Source organism: Adiantum capillus-veneris, chromosome 7 (genome assembly GCF_014529385.1).
Source record: "Adiantum capillus-veneris isolate H3 chromosome 7, ASM1452938v2, whole genome shotgun sequence".
Taxonomy (NCBI): domain Eukaryota; kingdom Viridiplantae; phylum Streptophyta; class Polypodiopsida; order Polypodiales; family Pteridaceae; genus Adiantum; species Adiantum capillus-veneris.
The window spans coordinates 84,464,246-84,483,855 of record NC_140937.1 but is presented as its reverse complement, the minus strand read 5'-3'; the positions used below and the strand labels follow the sequence as shown (position 1 = coordinate 84,483,855).

Here is a 19,610-nt window from a genome sequence, read left to right as displayed (position 1 = left end):
GAGGTGCTGGCTCGTAGATAGTGTTCTTCTCCTTCTAATTTTCCTAGGGAAGCAAACGAGTATTCTCATTTTTTTCATCCTCAACCACCATCATGTTTCTTACTAGCTATGTAGACATGTTTGGACATTCATCTAGGGGCTGCTTAAGATCTCTTTCAACTCGCCTCCATGTAGTTTTCACCAGTAGCTTGTTGGCAATCCCAACCATATTACAGTTTTGAGCATAGTGCCCAATTTGACAACATTCATAGCACATTTTGGGAAATGACACAAATGCCAGTTCTTGATGAAAGGCTCCAAAACTTCCCATGTTTAGATCTATAAACTTTGGAATATTGTGGGGTGGAATTTAATTAAATTCCTTGTATTGTGTGAGTTTGTTGGTTGTGTGAGTGTGTGCACCGCATCTTTTGCTCCATCAACGTGTAAAAAGGACAGTGATGTTGGGGAAGATTCCCCTTACATGGATGTTCTACTTGGAATGGTTGATTCTAACAACGTGGATTGGGTCCACCTAATGGAAACCATGGAAACTTAACGAAATAGAGGGACGACTTGGGTAACACTTGAGGGGGACGAAGTGCCACAACTTGTACCTTTAAATATGACAGGAGCAATGCATATAGCTTTTGAAGACCTACAAGATGAAGGCTTGACTGACATTGAAACCAGTAGCATCTCAGAACACTATAGCCCACATGATTTGGACTCGGAATCATCAGTTGAAATTGACTCTCAGGACAAAGAATCTGAGTTGAATATTGATGAAAATGTGAGGACAAACCAACCAAGACCCAGTGGTAGAAGACACGAGTAGCAGTTCATCTAGCGACTCTGCACTAGAGACCGATCATAATAAAAAATTAGACAAGAGGAGTAATCCATATAAGTGGCAGTGATATCAAGCTAGGATAAATAAAAAGAAATCTATCGTAGAATGGCTTAGTTATATGGGGGTATGTGATGCTCATCAAAAGTTGGTAGATAGTTGGGGTGAATACCTTCAAAGCGCCATGTGGTGCAACCCACATCCCATTGAGATTTCACAGTTAGAGGCCCTACAAGGTACCATTTGCGTGGAAACTCTCAATGGAGTGGAAACCATTGGATTCCTCAATGGCCCGAGTAAATTTAAAAGATACTATGATCCTTTAGGACAAAAGGAGCTATGTGCCATTCATTAGAAGAAGGCAGCCAAGGCACAAGGAGAATTGAAAAAGATACAAGCTCAAGCCGAGCTTAGGAGCAACAACAACAACGTATTAGGCGCCAAACAACGAGAGGCCAAACTTGGAGTCACACATGCATTTCAAGTTGAATCAAAGAACGATTTGGTAGATTCTGTCCCACCTCTACGATACCCCATTGAGTTAACATCACCTATGGGAAAGTGCTATATAACACTTTATTGCACACATGAGCTAAACATAATCGTTTATCTTATGGAGGGTGGTGTCAGTTAGGAAATACATCTTTATCTGAGTCCAAATCAAGGGTATTAACAAGAAGAAAACTATTGTCTTTAGAAGCTTTCACACTTCTTTCAGTTATGACAATGGGGCCGTGGCTCAAAGCTTTTTGGTCATGCCTGTGGGGGCTATGGAGGGCAACATAAATTTAGGACGCCAACGGATGTTGGAAACCAAATGCACTATTGACTAGGGGACTGGAAGTGTCACAATGCAGAAACAAACTCTCAGCCCTGCCACTCAAGAAACAGCCCCTTAGTTATTGCCTCCTAAGGGAACACAGAATATAACATTGCATACCCAAGAGGTTGAAACATCTCTCCCTATAGCACAACCCTCTAGAGCTTCAAATTCCATGGCTGAAACAAACAATGCAACATCCAAGACTCAACATCATTTGTCAATGGAAACATACAAATGGGTCCCTAAAGCTTCGGTAACAACCACTTTTGATACTCAATCTGGTTCAAAACAGAAGCCGCGTAAGAGATTCCCAACTCGCCCCAAGAAATATAAGGAAATGTTATGTTGGATTCCTAAGAAAATATCAGAAGCCTAAGGCTATTATGACGGGAATAATCAAATCTGGGTGCCTAAATGTCAAATGTGTCCTTCCCTGTCACCTATAGACCCATGTGAGTCGAATCTTGTAACTATGAAGCCGATTGAAGATTGCGGGAAGGAAAAGATCATGGAATACTTCACCTGTTCCAAAGCTAGTTTGGGTACCAAAGCAAGAACAATTTGTATCACTTAGCTCAGGAATAGGGAAGTCAAATGAAGCTTCATGTAGTTCATCCACATAAATACAAGCTTCTACACAACCTCCACCTACCCCACAATAAATATCCAAAAAAACGAGAAAGAATTAGCACCTCCCATTGTAAGTTCACCACCTAAAGCAATGTTACAAGTAAGATCATGGGAGAGTACCTTACCACCCTTGCAACTTGATGAAGCGCTTAGGGTGGCTGAAAACTATTGGTCAAATTCTTCACTGATTACAGCTTCGAACAAGTGGTTTCAAAAGGTGGCGATATCTTTTCAAAAATAATGATCTACCCAAGGAAGGGGGGAGTGTTTATTGACATCCATCATTCACTTGCTTTCCTATTAACGTTCCTCCGTGACCACTGAACTCTCCAATTGAGGGACTGTCTATACATAGCCTTATACTTATACCAAAAAAAAAAGTAAAAGGGCAACAGAGACTAGCAACGAAAGTATACCCTATCCGATCCAACACATAGCCCAAATTCACCATGTCACATTAAGCAGCAACAAGAAAACAACCCTTATGTTTTAGAGACCTAACCGAATCTATCTGTGTTCCCAAAGATGGCTAGTTCATTAGAGACGTGCAATTCTATTTTTGATGAAAGGTACCCTTTCTGTTTTTCTCAAGTGTTTCATATATGCTACCGTATACTTTCTTGTGAATGGGATTTGGTAAAGAGACTCGCGTGTGAGAAAATTTTTGACGAGTTAGAATGGCTGATACATATATGGACTATTAGTGATCCCTACCCAGTAGCAAATGTTTCTCCAATGGCACATGCCTATTCTTTTGCACAAGATGAGTATCCACGCATAGTGAGGTTCTTTATTAGCATATGTGCAAAAGAAGATGATGAAGAATCAATAATAGAGACTAAGGGAGACTAGGGCCTCACTTGCAATGATTTTGGTTATCTTGATGATGAGGACAGAGGTATAGTCTTATGTGAAGGAGTACGAGCGGAAGTGCGACGCGAGAGAGAGTGCGAGAAGAAGAGCACGACGATATGGTGAACTCGCTCTACTGTAATGTGTAGAGCATAGTGAGTTCTTATTAGGTTTTTACAAAAGAATATGTGTACATACCTGGCGGCCCGCCCACTTACCTGGGCAACCACATTGGGCTTTATACCCCAACAACCTCCCACTTAAAGTCCAATGTGGTACTTTAAGTGTGAGAGAAGCTACTATACAAGCTAATATACAAGAGATGTAGAGAAGTGATGTACTACCCTACACCTAACTGCTTGCGAAAATGCGCAAAGCTCTCTAAGGGAAGTCCTTTTGTAAGTAGATCAGCAGGATTTTTTGTGGTGTGAACTTTAAGAAGCTGAAGTTGCTTATTCTCGAGCATTTCCCTGATGAAATGATACTTCACATCCACATGCTTTGTCTTTGAGTGATAAACTGGATTGCGAGCCAATTGTATAGCACTTTGACTATCACAATATAACACAGGCATCTCTTCTTTGATTCCCAAATCTGTTACTAGTCGATTAAGCCAAATTGATTCTTTGCATGCCTCTGATGCTGCAACATATTCAGCCTCTGTAGTAGACTGTTTAACACAATCTTGTAATCTAGAACGCCATGATACTGCTCCACCAGCCAATGTAAAGACATACCCTGATGTAGACCTTCGGTTGTCTAAGTCACCTGCATAATCTGAGTCTGTAAAACCCTTTACACTTCGCTCCTGACTCCCATAGCCTATACGCATACTCTTTGTAGCTTTCTGGTATCTCAATATTCCTTTCACTGCCTCCCAATGTTTCTTGCATGGGTTTGACATGTATCGACTTACTACTCCCACTGCAAATGCAATGTCTGGGCGAGTAGCAATCATTGCATACATCAAACTACCCACTGTAGACGCATATGGAATCTTATCCATTTCAGCCTGTTCTTCCTCAGACACAGGACAATCTTGTTTGCTAAGTTTCACATATGGTGGCAATGGAACACTCAATGCCTTTCCCTTCTCCATATTGAAACGTTGCAAAACCTTGTCAATATACTCTGTTTGACATAACCAAATCAACTTCTTTGATCTGTCTCTCTCAATGCGCATACCAAGTATATGACTTGCCTCACCCATGTCTTTCATGTCAAACGATTTTGCCATCTTTGACTTCAAAGCTGAAATTTCTTCCAAGTGCTTGCTAGCAATCAACATGTCATCCACATACAAAATAAGGATCAGCCAACTGCCATCCTTAGCCTTCTTTGTATATAGACAGTGATCGAACTCACTACGTTTGTAGCCTTGAGAAAGCATAAACTTGTGGAATTTATGGTACCATGCCCTCGGTGATTGTTTTAAGCCATAAAGACTCTTTAACAACTGGCATATCCAATCTTCCTTGCCTTTCTCAACAAACCCTTCTGGCTGCTGCATGTAAATTTCCACATCTAAATCACCATGCAAGAACGCTGTCTTGACATCCATTTGGTGCAACACCAAATCTAATATGGCAACCAATGCAAGAAAGCATCTCAATGTAGTCATCTTGACCACCGGAGAGAAGACTTCATCAAAGTCAATGCCTTGTTCTTGCTTAAAGCCCTTGGCAACAAGCCTTGCTTTGTACTTTGGCTGACTATCATGAGCGGTGATCTTATACCTGTAAACCCATTTACAAGGTAGAGCCTTTTTGCCCTGTGGTAATTTAACTAGCTTCCATGTCTTGTTTTTATGCAGAGCTGTCATCTCTGACTGCATGGCCAATTGCCAATTCCCGGAGTCCTTCATTTGCACTGCTTCCTTGTAACATGAAGGCTCATTGCAATCAGTCAACATGACATAGTTCATAGATGGAACAAACCTATCAGGAGGTCGCGTGACACGTCCAGATCTACGCACAATAGGTGGCTCAGGCTCAGCCACAACCTGTGGTTCCACTCTATCCTGTCCTTGCTCCTCTTGAGCCCTGACATTTTGTCTTGCACGTGCAGGTCCATCTTCTTGGAAGACAACTCTTCTAATCGCCTCAACCCTCTCTGGTTTAGAATGATATTTGGATTCATTAAAGTGAACATCATTGCTGCGGACAACCTTTCTGGATTCGGGATCCCAAAGTCTGTACCCCATCTCACCAGAATTACCATAGCCTAGAAAGATGCACTTTCTACTCTTTGGCTCAAGTTTGTTCCTAAATTCCTTTGGAACGTGAGTATATGCCTCACAGCCAAAGACTCTGAGATGCTTGTATGAGGGCATTTTGCCTGACCATACCATCTCTGGCACTGAATCCTTTTGCAAAACCTTGCTAGGAGATCTATTTACAAGATGAACAGCTGTTGATACAGCTTCAGCCCAAAACCCATTTGGCAGCTGTGCATTAGACAACATACTTCTGACCTTCTCTTGTATGGTCCTATTCATCCTCTCAGCAACACCATTTTGAGGAGGATTGTAAGGAGCAGTAAGTTCACTTTTTATACCTTTTGACTCACAAAAGTCCTGAAAGGCCTTTGAAACATACTCTCCACCATTGTCAGTGCGTAAGCATTTAAGCTTCTTGCCACTCTGATTCTCCACAAGTGTCACAAACGTTTTGAAAACACTAAACGCTTCATCCTTGTGCTTGAGAAAGTAAACCCATACTTTCCTCGAGTAATCATCTATAAATGTCATAAAGTAAGAAGCTCCCCCTAGAGATAGGTTAGGCATAGGTCCACACAAATCACTATGAACAAGTGCCAACTGTGTATCTCTTCTACTGCTTCTATGCTTATGTGGCTGCTGTGTTTGCTTACCATACAGACAATGTTCACAGAATTCAAAATCATTAAATGAAAAGCCAGGCAAATAACCAGAACGAGACAAGATTTCCATTCCCTTCTTGGACATATTTCCTAACCGGCTATGCCACAAAGAAACGTTCGGCTGCTCGGTTACATTGATTACATTTTTAGAGACATTTGATACATAAATCATGTAAAGTCCTCCAGACTTTACTCCATGTGCTACTGTCATAGAACCCTTGGATATCTTCCACATGTTCTGTCCAAAAGTGGTGACGTAGCCAGCATCATCAAGTAAACCTATGCTGATCAAGCTCTTTGTAATTGCAGGAACATGTCTCACATTCTTCAACGTGAAAGAAGAGCCATTCTGAAACTTCAATTGAACATCTCCAACACCTAAGATCTCACATGTCTGCCCATTGCCTAGCCGAACATGATCTTTAGTGGTCACATAAGAAGTAAACCACTCCTTGTTTGGAGACACATGAAGTGATGCCCCTGAGTCTATAATCCAATCACTCAGTGCATTTCCATCAGATTCTGTAAGAAGAGCTGAGTCCATTGTCTTCTTCAAGAAGTAGATGTCTCCTGACACTAGACTGTCATCCTCTGCAACAGTGTTTGTCACATTTATTTCTTGAATCTTCACTGAGGACTTGTTCTTCTCACCATGGTCTTCAGCTTTCTCTTTGCCTTTTTCTGCTTTCCATTCTCTACAGTCTCTTTTCATGTGACCCTTCTTGCCACAATGGTAGCATTCTATGTCACTCTTGCCTTTAGCACTGCGGGACTTGCTACGAGACTGATTCCTCTTTCCACCTTTGTACTTTTCTTTGGTCCTTCCCCTGACAACTAAGGCTGTTCCTTTGCCTTTGTCCATTGTCTTTCTATTGGTTTCTTCAGTAAGCAGACTTCCTTCTACACCTGCTATGTGCAAACCATATGGAGGTGCATAATTACTCAAAGTTGTGCGAAAAGTGTCCCAACTTTCTGGCAATGTGATCAACAGGAACATAGCTCTAACAGGTTCATCAAACTTGACACCTTGAGCTGACAACTGACTGTAGATTGTGTTGAATTCATTCAGATGATTGGACATAGGTGTCCCTTCTTTCATCTGAAAATCAACAAGCTTCTTAAGCCAGTATACCTGTGAAGCTGCACTCTGCTTCTCATAAAGATCAGTCAGCTTTAACCATGCTTGATAAGCCGACATCTCGTCTGCTACATTGAAGTAAACGCTTTCTGCCAAAGTTAGCATAATGGTAGAAAGTGCCAATTCATCCATTTCGCTCCATTCATCTTCGTCCATATCTTCTGGTTTTATCCCCTTGAGCTTTATAGGTTTTATCTGCTTCTTTTGTACCAACACATGTCAAATCTGCTTCTTCCACAATGGGAAATTGGTTCCATCCAGCTTCTTGATATTGTAAAGAGCAGTGTCCTGTGATCCAGCCATAGCTACGCTTCACACTAGTTTACTTTTCTGGGAAAAATTCGGCAGAGTTTCCCCTGTAAACTGACCTCTGAACCAATATCAACCTGTCAAATGAACCAAGAAAGCTTCAGATTCTGCAGAAATTTTGGCAGAGTCTCCTTTGTAAAATGGCTCTGGTGTACTAAAAACAGACCAAAAAACAGCTCAAAAAACACTATCTCTCTGACACTGTAAGCTGCGGGTAAACCTGTCCTGCACCTGTACTGTCTCTCACTGTCCTGTCACTGTCTTATAAGCATAGACTGTGACAATGCCTCAACGGCAGTAAAGCAAAGATGCAATCCCAACTGTCTAACTCACAGTCAATACATCCTAGCTGCCTATCTAAGGGTGCTCGAGGGATCGCTCCAAGACCTGTATCACCGAAAGGATCTCAACATTCGAGAATCCCCCAGCTCAATAAAACCTCACTCGACCCTCAACAAAGGCTGCAGTAAATCTGACAGTACATAGACTTCCCACAAAGTCATACATCCACAAATTTCCCACTGTATGCTGTAACCGTTGCGGCGGTTGTTTGCTGCGTGACTCACAGCCAGCAAACCCTCAACAGACATACATCATCTTTGACAATACATCCCATGTGGAAGTACCTGCAATGTCAGGATGAAATCTGGAATATCAAGCAGCAAACACAAGCTACCTGATGAACTAGTGGATGTCGCCTACAGTCTGTGTGTAGATGCGCCCGTGTCGTATGTGACACGCCTCCAAGAACTGTGAGCCGTCCTTCGATGTGTAGACAACCACAAATCAACACTCTAGGAGTGTCGATATCCTCAGCACCTGCAGTCGTAGGCCGAAAACCCCAAATTTGCAGAGTCGGATCTGCACCCGTCGAGACCACGTAGTCGAAATTGGCCTGCGCAGACCTTTGTCGAAGCCGAACGGTGGTCGAGATGACCTCAGAATGAAATTTTGACAACACCAAGTCCTTCGAGATCTCCCACGAGATTTGGGGCCATGTCTTTGCCTATCGAAATTCACTCCAATCTGAGTTGGTGACTCTAGCCTCCTGCAGTGCTGCCCCGAGCCTCGATCTGAGCTCTGATACCAGTTGAAGGAGTACGAGCGGAAGTGCGACGCGAGAGAGAGTGCGAGAAGAAGAGCACGACGATATGGTGAACTCGCTCTACTGTAATGTGTAGAGCATAGTGAGTTCTTATTAGGTTTTTACAAAAGAATATGTGTACATACCTGGCGGCCCGCCCACTTACCTGGGCGACCACATTGGGCTTTATACCCCAACATTATGGATGCTACCCGGTCTATATAATATCTTCTTCCCTTGATTCCATAAGTGGTGACAGATAAGTGGGTTAGGGGTCTCCTACAAGGACCCGATCATCCATGTCACCTAAATTTTGATCTCTCCATGAGATTTATGAGCGCAGCAACATCAAGGGTGCAGCTAGCAAGTGCTTATGCTTTGGGAACAATGATGAATCCATAGTTGGATACACTGATTCATATTATGCGGGTTGTGCGTACACTAGGCAGTCCACATCTTGTTATGTTTTCTTGTTTTTTGAAGCAGTAGTTTCTTGGAGATCATGTATCCAGATTTGCACTTCGTCTTCCACCACTGAGGCAGAGTATGTTGCAATTCCTAGTTCTAATAAGGAATTTGTGTGGTTATCTTGTCTAGTGGGAGACCTTGGTGTACATCAGACTTCATTGCTACATTGCGACAGTCAGAGTGCAATTGCGTTAGCAAAGAACCCCATGATCACTTCAAGTCAAAACACATAGAGGTCAGGTTTCATGTGGTACGAGATATTCTGGCTAGCAAATGCATTGAGTTAGTCAAAGTTCACACGGATGAAAACCCAACAAATGCTCTAACGAAGAGCTTAGTCTCAGAGTGGTTCGCACATTGCATAGAGATAATGGGCATATGGTGAAGCTACAGTCATGCTTCACGTTTGTAAAATTGTACATAATAGCCCCTATATTATTTTAGCCACTTGGGCCACATTGGCCTTCAAGTGAGAGATTGTTGGGTTATAGGCTAGTGGCTCGTGGCCAGTTATGGCCGCGCGCTCGCCCATACTCTTATTCTTTGCTTATATAGAATAATAAGGAGAATAGAGAGATTCACTCTCTATAGCTCCACCCACAAGATAGTGTATTCCATCATCCCCTTTCCCTTCTCTCCTTCCCTCTCTTGCACTTTGCATCCTGCAACCTACAAGCTCAATTACACATTGGCTTAGTTAACATACACGGATGCCTTATCACATTGTATTTTTACTTTGACCGATCAGTGTAGGTGTCCATGTGTGAATGGGCCAAACCCATATATGCTTACGAGTGTGTGTTTGTGTGTATGTGTGTGTGTATACTTGAGAGAGAGAGAGAGAGAGAGAGAGAGAGAGAGAGAGTAAAATTGAGCATTGCGACGGCATCAACGGCGGCGAGGCGGTTGAGCGCGGTGGTAGTGACTCCCTCTTCTTTCCGGCAAGGAATCCTTCATGGCAAAGAGCGTAGAGCGGTGAATGACACACCCTTGCTCTCTTTGAGCTTGCTAGGTTAGCTTGGTTGTGTGCTTGCAACCATCCGTGGCTCGCACACGGTGCTTGGCAAGTCCCCAACTCCAACAAGTGCGGCAAGCACGCACAGAAGATAAAAGGGGAATAAGACTTAGAACATAGATATGTGTCATTAGGTCTATGTTAGCACGGGGCCAAATGGAGAGATAGCTACATCTTAACAAGCGCTCAAAAGGAGATGGTCTACTGATGAACAAATGTGCATATAATGGAGCTTAAAAGACCTTGGGTTTAGCTTTATTAAAGACCTCCAAAGGTTAGTGCTAAAAGTCCTTAGACCTAGGACCTTTAGGTACTTTAGACCTTAGGCAAGCTAGGCATGTGCTTGAGGTGCTTCATGACTAAGCTGCTTAAGGTGCTTGACATGCTTGATGACCAAAAGGTGCTTGTGGTGTTCAAGTCAAACATGAATCCTACATAGGAGGGGGCAAGCCCTAAGAGTATGGGATGAGAGAGCATACACACACACACACACACACACACACACACACACACACACACACACACAGGGGCTTAGACCACCTTCTCAAGAGAGGTAGCCTTGACCATGTAGAGATTGGCCAGGCTATGGCCACCACTTTCAGAGCATTCATGAGCTACCAGACACCACTTCTTTAGTAGCCGAGGCAATGGTGGACTAGCGCGACTAGGGTCGTCCAGTGGTGGCAAGCCAGGAAACTAGTGGGTGGACTCATTAGTGGCTTCACTAGGCCACATATAGTAGATATTTTCAATTGCTCGGAGTTGCCTCTGCCATATTTTTCCAGCAACAGATATGTGGTGGCCATACGATCGCCTTGGCTTGTGGATATATATAACATCATGTGGATGGCCTAGGGTAGTTGTTGAGAGTCTAGCCAGAGTTCCAGTTAGAGCCCACTGCGTGGAGCACTTACCTGGAGCACTTCACCTTGTTTGTCAAAAGTTGGACGTGTGAGTCTTGTAGTTCGTAGCCAGTTCCTTGAGGTTTTCAGTATTGCTGCACCAACACACACTCCATTGCACCTCAACATCTACATCCCCATTGTACCTTGTTGGTAGTCGTGGATTGGGCAGATTTGGGCGCAGCCAGTAGACTAGTCTTTGTACGGTCTTTTGGTTATGTACATGGTGTTGCCTTGGAGGGCTTGTGACTATCTTGTCTATGGTCGAGTCGTTGTCTCTATTGTCTATCTTTTCATTTAGTTCGTTTTTTCAACATGCACAATGCATCCAGAGCACGCCATCACCATTAGATAGCATATCACAACATTTCCATCTACATGAATTAATGTCGGTTGTTTTCTAGAGTGATGGCTTTATGGATGTAGTTTTGGTCTTTTTGAGTGTGTCTTCAGCTTCAAAGGTTCTACGATTCACTTGATTCTGCTTCCAGCCCTCATGCCACATAAGAAATGAGACCCCAAAAACAACAACCAGAAGCTTCCACACAGCTAACACTTTCGATCACCGAACCTCGCCATAACATCAAGGAGCCTTAGAAGTAGCTCCATTCACCACAAGCTGGAGTACCTGCCATTATGGGTGAGTCCACCACCCACACACCATAAAAACTACATAAGAGATGCTCCAAATGTAGGGGGGCAACCACCCAACTTCGTTCTGTCCGCCATGCACTGACCAATAGCCACAAAACTAGATCCAAAAACAGCCACCAACGTATCTGCTCTCATTGCTAGGACCAAGCCAAAACGCACTCGAGACAGCACACCTAAGCAAACCCTCCATCGAACCAAACTAAGTAGGGCGAGTGTATTTCCTCCACAGGGGAAGCGGATAGCTGCCAAGCTTGGGGAACAAAAATAAGCAGGAAGCTGAGGCCTAAGAACCACCAGAGAGGGGAGGGGCAGTCGAGCACACCATTCCTAGAGTAACCCTACCCCGTAAGATCTACCAAGTCCCTCATGCTGGCCTCTGAACTCACATCAGGTCCAGAGCTCCGCGCATACCTACCGGCGAACCTCCAGATAGAGCATCAAACGGTCCCCCCAACCCTGTGTGCACTTGCTAGAGCTACCCGCAAGCAAGATGATCGAAAGCTTAGGGTTCCCGCGTGCAAGCAACGCGGAGGGAAATCTAGACACACTTCGTTATCCTATGTTGTAGGCCATCGTGACTCTTCACCTTATTATTGTTTTTGGCATGCCCCAAAGGGATAAGGCCTTGATGATGCCTCCCTTTTTTGATATGAAAAAGGGGAAGCTATTTTGATTTTTGTTTTTTGAAATTGACGATTCATTGGTTGGATGGGATACGAATCCTAGAAAAAAACAATGAAGATGTAAGGCCAAGGGTCCGTCTAGTATGAAACCGAGCTCAAGGGTTACATATAAAAAGGCATTAGGTGGAGAGCTAGGTTTCATACCTCTAGGGATTAGATTGGTATCAAAGCTATTTTTTGCAAAGGGAAGGAGTGGTCTCTATTGGCTTGCATGTTCATGTGGCTAACTATGTACAAGAAGGAAGAGGTGTTATCAAAAGGGCAGCGTGGGCATGAATTTTTAGCCACAGGGAAAGGGAGGAGTTGACGAAAACAAAATTGCACCCTCTTTCTCTCTCGGCACTCACGCGGGTCAATGGCGCAATTCACATATTAGCAACTCGCCTGGCCGAGCTCTGTGGGAAGTGCTATAATTCTCTCTCTCTCTCTCTCTCTCTCTCTCTCTCTCTCCACATGCTGCCTGCTGCAACACCATAGCTTTTGAAGCTCTTTTACACACTAAGGTGCCCAAAGGTTGGACACCTTGACCAAATTAAACCATTAAGGGTGCATGCACACCCTGGGGCTCTCCGATTGACCAAACGTGCTTACGAGGAAGAGTTTTTTTGTCTCCAAAGTATTGGCCATCACGATATAAGTTGAATGCTAGTTCTGCAAATTATGCAGTCCTCTGACAAGGCTTGCAAGTTTTTGGCAATTTCATTTCAAAACCTTTTGGGAGTACTTATCAATGATTTGACATACCTCTTCCAACAATTATAGTTACTACAAAGTATTTGCTTGCTTCTTCTAATTATCTTGCAAGGCTGGGTAGTTGGTGGTTTTCAAAGATGTAATTGACGCTAAAGGCAAATTTGGCAAGTTGTTTAGACTTTTTGGTAGGAATAATTGCCATATATTGATGCGGTTTCTCTTCTACTTGTCACGGGAGAAATTAGCCAAGCTATTTGACGGCAAGGTAATTTGGGAACACGTTAGCCAAGCTATCTGACAAAAAGGTAATTTGGCAGCACATGATTTTCTTGGCGTAGCAGTTTTGGCAAATTTCCTTGCATTTGCAATTTTGATTTCTTTCAGCTAGTCAATGTATTTTGGGTGATTGCTCATTAGCAATCCATCTAATAGTTTGAAGAGGATTTTGCAAGTCTACTTTTATAGAAGGCAGTTTTTGGCTAAGGTATTTATCATTTTAATTTTTATCAAAGCAGGCACTACTCCATGGTTCCCATGTTTAGCTTGTTGGACATAGATCTTTCTCAAAATCAAATGTTTGATTTTGAACTCTCTCCACTGATATCCACTCCCCTCCCCAAAGTGTGCTCGAGGATAACGGTATTTTATTTGAAGCAAAGGAATATGTTACACGCAATAATTTCAAAAGTTTGAAGATCATTTTCATAAGTTGATAGTATGTGTCCAATTACTTGCCACTCAAGTAGAGACAATTACTGAGTTATTAAACTCTTTTAGCAAGGAGGCACCAGATACTCTACTGCCTGTCACCCAAGAAATTGTGCTCTCCAACATGCAATCCACTCCAAAGATGAATCAGGAACAAGTGCTAATGGTCTTTGCCAACGTGGTCAAGAAGAGACTATCAATCAAAGATTTTCAAAGGGCAAAGGTGTAAAAATCATGTTTCATCTATTTGGGACCGCACCAGAAAAAGCATTGTCCTCATGCCCTCGATCAATAAGGCTTTAACAAATGTCATTAATAAGTTGTAGCTGTGATTTGCAAATCGCACATTAGATATCTAATTTTTTTAGTTATTTGTATATGATGCAACATGCTGATACATACAATACATGTAGTTAGGGACTTGCAAAAGTTACTTTCCTTCTTGATTGAAGGTTTGTTTTGCACATACATTTGGTGAATCTCTTTGTGCTTGGATTTCCCTTCTTGGACACTTCTCTTGTGTAAAGAAGCTTGAGTGTAGTGCCGCTTGGAAAAATGGAAGCTACCGCATGACCTTCTTTGCGCACACCTTCGCACGGAGATCACTCTCTCACCCTTAAGCTTTGCCCTTACTTTTCAAGCTGCAACATCTAATTGTGTATGAAGTCCTACAATTACACATTTGATGCAATGGCTTGCCACATGAGCTTTTTCTCCCGCTAATACTGTTAACTCTCAGACGATGGAGGCTTCGTTTTGAAGGCTCCAACCAATCACAACTTAGGAAAAAAGGAATGGGGTTCACATCAAGCGGTGGAAGAAACAAAAGTTTCCGTCACGTCATGGAAAAAAGAGGCTTTCTTCCTTCCACCGCCCCCTTTCACTATTTTGACCTCCCCCAAGTCCGTCATGGAAAAAAGACCTTTCTTTCTTCCACGGCCCCCTTTCACTATTTTGACCTCCCCCCAAGTCCAAAATCTCTTCCACCCTTGACACGACAAAAATGGATGCCTCCAGCAGGAATAGTGTATTAAAAACTTCACGCTTAGGAAAATGGATCCGCTGAGGGCTCATGGTAACTCTGCAGCGACTCTGACGATCAATTGAACGGTGCACTGGACCCGATCTGTATGTATGCTTACTTGTGTGGATTGAGACTGGGACCTGTGTGCTTCATGGCTCTACCAGCAGGTTTGCGCACGGTTTGTGGTTCGACAATGGTCAATGCCCACTGCATTGCTGACAGCGCCGCCGCGTTTCTTGCCGAGGAGCCTCCATGGACCCCTGCACTTGAGTCGGACCTTGCGCACATTCTCTTCACATGATGCTGCTCCCATGGTTTTGTCGCAGGTGCTTCTCCACCCTCTCATCCCGTCCCGCATGGCTGTACGTCTCTATCATTGGGCCTGCAGCTCTTCGCTGCCCTTGGCTCGTGACGTCTCCATCTCAAAAGCCCTGGGCACCTCCCTTACCCGCCCACCTCGGCTCCCACACCTGTGGCCAGCCCTGCGTGCTCTGGAGTTGTCGCCTCTCCCAGTTCCGACCCACCTTTTCAATGCCTTGATTAGGCAACTGGGTGAGGCAGGCTTGCCTTTCCACGCCAAGCACCTCTTCTTTTCGATGCCCTTGTTGTCCTGATGTTTACACTTGCAATGCCCTTCTGCATGCCATGCTTCGCTGCAGCCCCACTCGTACTCTCCTCAACACATCATTGCGATTGTCATTGACAGAGTTACTAGCCCAGGCTTTGGCACTCTTTGACCACATGCATGGAATGGGAATCCAAGCAGATGTCATCACTTGCAACATTCTTATAAATGGCCTTCTAAGAGCTGGGCAACTGAAGCCAGCCTTTCAAGTTTTCTTCTCCCTGGTGTACGACGACATAGGAGCGAACACCATATTTGGTACGGGCATGATGGATGCCATGCCGAAGGCTAGTGAAGTTGGCAAGGATTTTGTCACACTGATGACTTACTTGAAGAATTGGAAATGCACCCCAAACGATGTCACTTACAACAGCCTGATGGATGGCTTGATGAAGGCCAAGGAAGTCGACAAGGCTCTTGCCTTACTGGCTCAGATGGAGAAGAGAGGGTGCATCGCAGACGTGGTCACCTACAACAGTGTGATGGATGGCTTGATGAAGGCCAAGGAAATCGACAAGGCTCTTGCCATACTGGCTCGGATGGAGTGCATCCCAGACGTGGTCACTTACAGCAGCCTGATGGATGGCCTGATGAAGGCCAAGGAAGTCGACAAGGCTCTTGCCGTACTGGCTCGGATGGAGAAGAGGGGGTGCATCCCAGACGTGGTCACCTACAACAGCCTGATGGATGGCCTGATGAAGGCCAAGGAAGTCGACAAGGCTCTTGCCGTACTGGCTCGGATGGAGAAGAGGGGATCCATCCCAGACGTGGTCACCTACAACAGCCTGATGAATGGCCTGATGAAGGCCAAGGAAGTCGACAAGGCTCTTGCCGTACTGGCTCAGATGGAGAAGAGGGGGTGCATCCCAGACGTGGTCACTTACAGCAGCCTGATGGATGGCCTGATGAAGGCCAAGGAAGTGGACAAGGCTCTTGCCGTACTGGCTCGGATGGAGAAGAGGGGGTGCATCCCAAACGTGGTCAGTTACAACAGCCTGATGAATGGCCTGATGAAGGCCAAGGAAGTCGACAAGGCTTTTGCGGTACTGGCTCGGATGGAGAAGAGGGGGTGCATCCCAAACGTGGTCAGTTACAGCAGCCTGATGGATGGCCTGATGAAGGCCAAGGAAGTCGACAAGGCTCTGGCCGTACTGGCTCAGATGGAGAAGAGGGGGTGCATCCCAGACGTGGTCACCTACAGCAGCCTGGTGGATGGCTTGATGAAGGCCAAGGAAGTCGACAAGGCTCTTGCCCTACTGGCTCGGATGGAGAAGAGGGGGTGCATCCCAAACGTGGTCAGTTACAGCAGCCTGATGGATGGCCTGATGAAGGCCAAGGAAGTCGACAAGGCTCTTGCCGTACTGGCTCGGATGGAGAAGAGGGGGTGCATCCCAAACGTGGTCACTTACAGCGGCCTGATGGATGGCCTGATGAAGGCCAAGGAAGTCGACAAGGCTTTTGACGTATTGACTCAGATGGAGAAGAGGGGGTGCATCCCAAATGTGGTCACTTACAGCAGCCTATTAGATGGCCTATTGAAGGAGAACAAAGTCAGCAAGGCTCTTGCCATACTGACTCACATGAGGGAGACGGGATCCACCTGTGACGCCGTCTCAAATTCTGTGACATATAATCTGTTTATGAACTGGATTGTGAAGCAAGAAAGGCTAGAAGATGCTTTAGGACTTTTAGAAAAGATGCACACTGTAGGTTGTGATCCGGATGCAGTCACCTATACCGTCCTTATTGATGGATTACTCAATGTGAATGAAGTCCACAAGGCACTTGGCATAATGACTCAGATGGAAAAGAGAGGAATGCTCCCTGAACACTATACGCTACAATGCATTTATGAACGAGCTTGTGATGGAGTAAAGAATGAAAACATGAAATTGTCTGAATGATGCAAGGTTGGAATGTGATATGGATTATGGAAACTTGCGATGTGTGGTAAACGGGGCTTGGAACTCACTCAAATAGTTCATGTATGTGTACTCCCTCCTTTGGAACAAGGGATGATGGTGGTTCCCTTTGTCTCGCAATGTGTTGCGTGCTGGGATTCTTTTGCTATCATGGGCCTGACATCTATTGTCCCTGTCATAGCTCCTTGTGCTGCCCACTTTGCTGACGCAGCCCATGTTGTTTAGTGGTGACCATAAGAGTCATGGTAGTCCACAAGCTTCCAGCTCCAAAATCCACGAAATACCATGAATGCGTCTGCGTCTTTGTCACCTACTTTTCCTAAATAAATAAGAGCTGCTGGCAACAAACTGCCTCGGATACGTACAGGAACTCCTAAACCAAATGATAATGCGTTAAATCTGTGAGTGCCATTCCTTGGTGAATTGAAGGAGAGTCCAAGAGACACGCTGGCTGTACGCTCTAGCACTGGTTCTCAATGCCTCTCAGTTGATGACTCGTAATTGATGATTGCTCCTGGAATACAGATGGAGCATCAGGTGAGCCTCTGCTTATTGACAGCTTTAAGGAAATGGAAGCTCCTGTAGGGGTCCTGGAGTCTCATAGTGTACAGAAATAGTCGGTGACAAGAAATAGTGTAAAGCTCTGAGGTCATCTGCCAAGAGATCCAAAAGACTACTGCTTTCGGGTAGAAAAAGCAGTCAATGCTCCGCTCTGGCTGCTTCTGATTGGGTGTCAGTTTCAGTGGGGCCAGCGGTTGGAGAGGATGGAGAGGACACCTCAAGGACTGCCAAAGAGGTGGGTCATGGATTAGCTATATGAAGTACAGACAATTTCTGTAAAAGCAAAGAGAATGGTCTATCTTAAGATTCAACTTTTAAGGTACCCACTCAAACCCTTTTCTTGACATTTGTCTTTTGCCATTGGCAGGCCAAAAAGTGATAGTACCTTGTAATTGGGGGAAAAGGGGATGAAAATCGTGAGTACCATTATTTTGTTTGGATGGGGTTTATCTTTGAAAGGAGTTGTATCAACAGGGTTTGCCATTTCTAACGAATTTTTATGTGTGGCACAATCTTGTGCAATTGTTTCATTTTATTTACTGTACTTTTTTTTATAAGTGAGGTATAGAACCAGTCCAAGGGCTGTATATCATTACTTTAGTGCTTATTAATTTGGCACCATTTCTCTGGCTCAGCCTATTCAAGATTAGTTTGCTCGAGAAATGTTGGGTAGTTTATTTTTTGGAACTCTTTGGACTAGTCCATGCTTTGGAAATATTTTAATCGAGTCCCCAAAAGGGACGGGCATAGAGGGAGTGTGTATCCGGCCTAAGGGAAGACAACACAAAAGATAGACTCCATAAATTCACTAGTAGTGTAGAGTTGCACAATTGCAACTATGATTTATTTTGTAGTAGAGAGTTGCACAATGATCCTTAGTGATAATTTGACAAATTGTTTTTTTTTTCTTTTGGCAAGATTAAGAGCAATAATGAATGTTATAATTACTTTGCATATATGTCACTCATGTCATCCAAGTAGCCAAAAATAGTGTGAACCTCTGATCATATTTTTGTTCCTTTTTATCATTGTTGAAATCTTTTTTGTTCCAATTGCACTATCTTGTGTGAGTTAAAGTCAACGTCCTTATGAGCGCACAAGGTTGCCTGGCCACACTCGGGACCCATGACTTGGCTATTCATTTATTGAGAAGAGCTATCATTTCACTTTGGGGTCTAGTAAAACCAATAGGGGAAGCTGGCCATGGATCATAGAGTATGCCTTAAACAGACAAAAGAGACTTTAGCAATTAGCAAGCAATGTGTTGAAGATATTTGGCCTACCAGCTCCTATTCTTATGGTGAGAGTTCCAATTTATGATAAGCATGTCGGGATCATAGTAGCATAAAAAGGCCCAATGTCCATGCAATTCTTCAGTCGCTGATACCAAATGCACTGGCTAGTTGTAGTAAAGCTGGTTTCTCTCAAGTCAGCAACAGGTTTTTTTTGTGTATGTCTATTGAAGTTGCAAAATGAGACAATTTTGCCTATTTGATAGGTAAGCATTTACATTGTTTTGTTGTTTTTGCATTTTGCAAGAGCCTTGTGAAATTGGCACATAAGCCACTCCTTGAAAGTTTTTCACACGTGTATAAAATCCTCTATGGGCAAAAATAGCTATTGATTAGTAAAAAAGGGTTTAGCTACCTCATGGTGGCCTAAGGCAAGCACACGAGTTACATGCTCATTACAACTCTATGAACATATAAGACTATCAATCAATATATTCCATTGTTTATAAAGGGCTCATATGTCTGTAGAGTCTATAGTTCAAATTGTTTGTACAAACAACCATCTAGAAGATGCTGTA

The 19,610-nt window shown here is 43.9% G+C and overlaps 1 protein-coding gene across 1 annotated transcript; it reads left to right on the top strand.

Annotated features, from left to right (window-relative positions):
• The first annotated feature begins 14,651 nt into the window (after window positions 1-14,651).
• Window positions 14,652-18,312, top strand: LOC147454145 (uncharacterized). Its single transcript, XM_086516173.1, has one exon. It carries the CDS (start codon window positions 15,338-15,340, stop codon window positions 17,219-17,221), a length of 1,884 nt encoding a protein of 627 aa, XP_086372299.1. The 5' UTR covers window positions 14,652-15,337; the 3' UTR covers window positions 17,222-18,312.
• The last annotated feature ends 1,298 nt before the right edge of the window (window positions 18,313-19,610 follow it).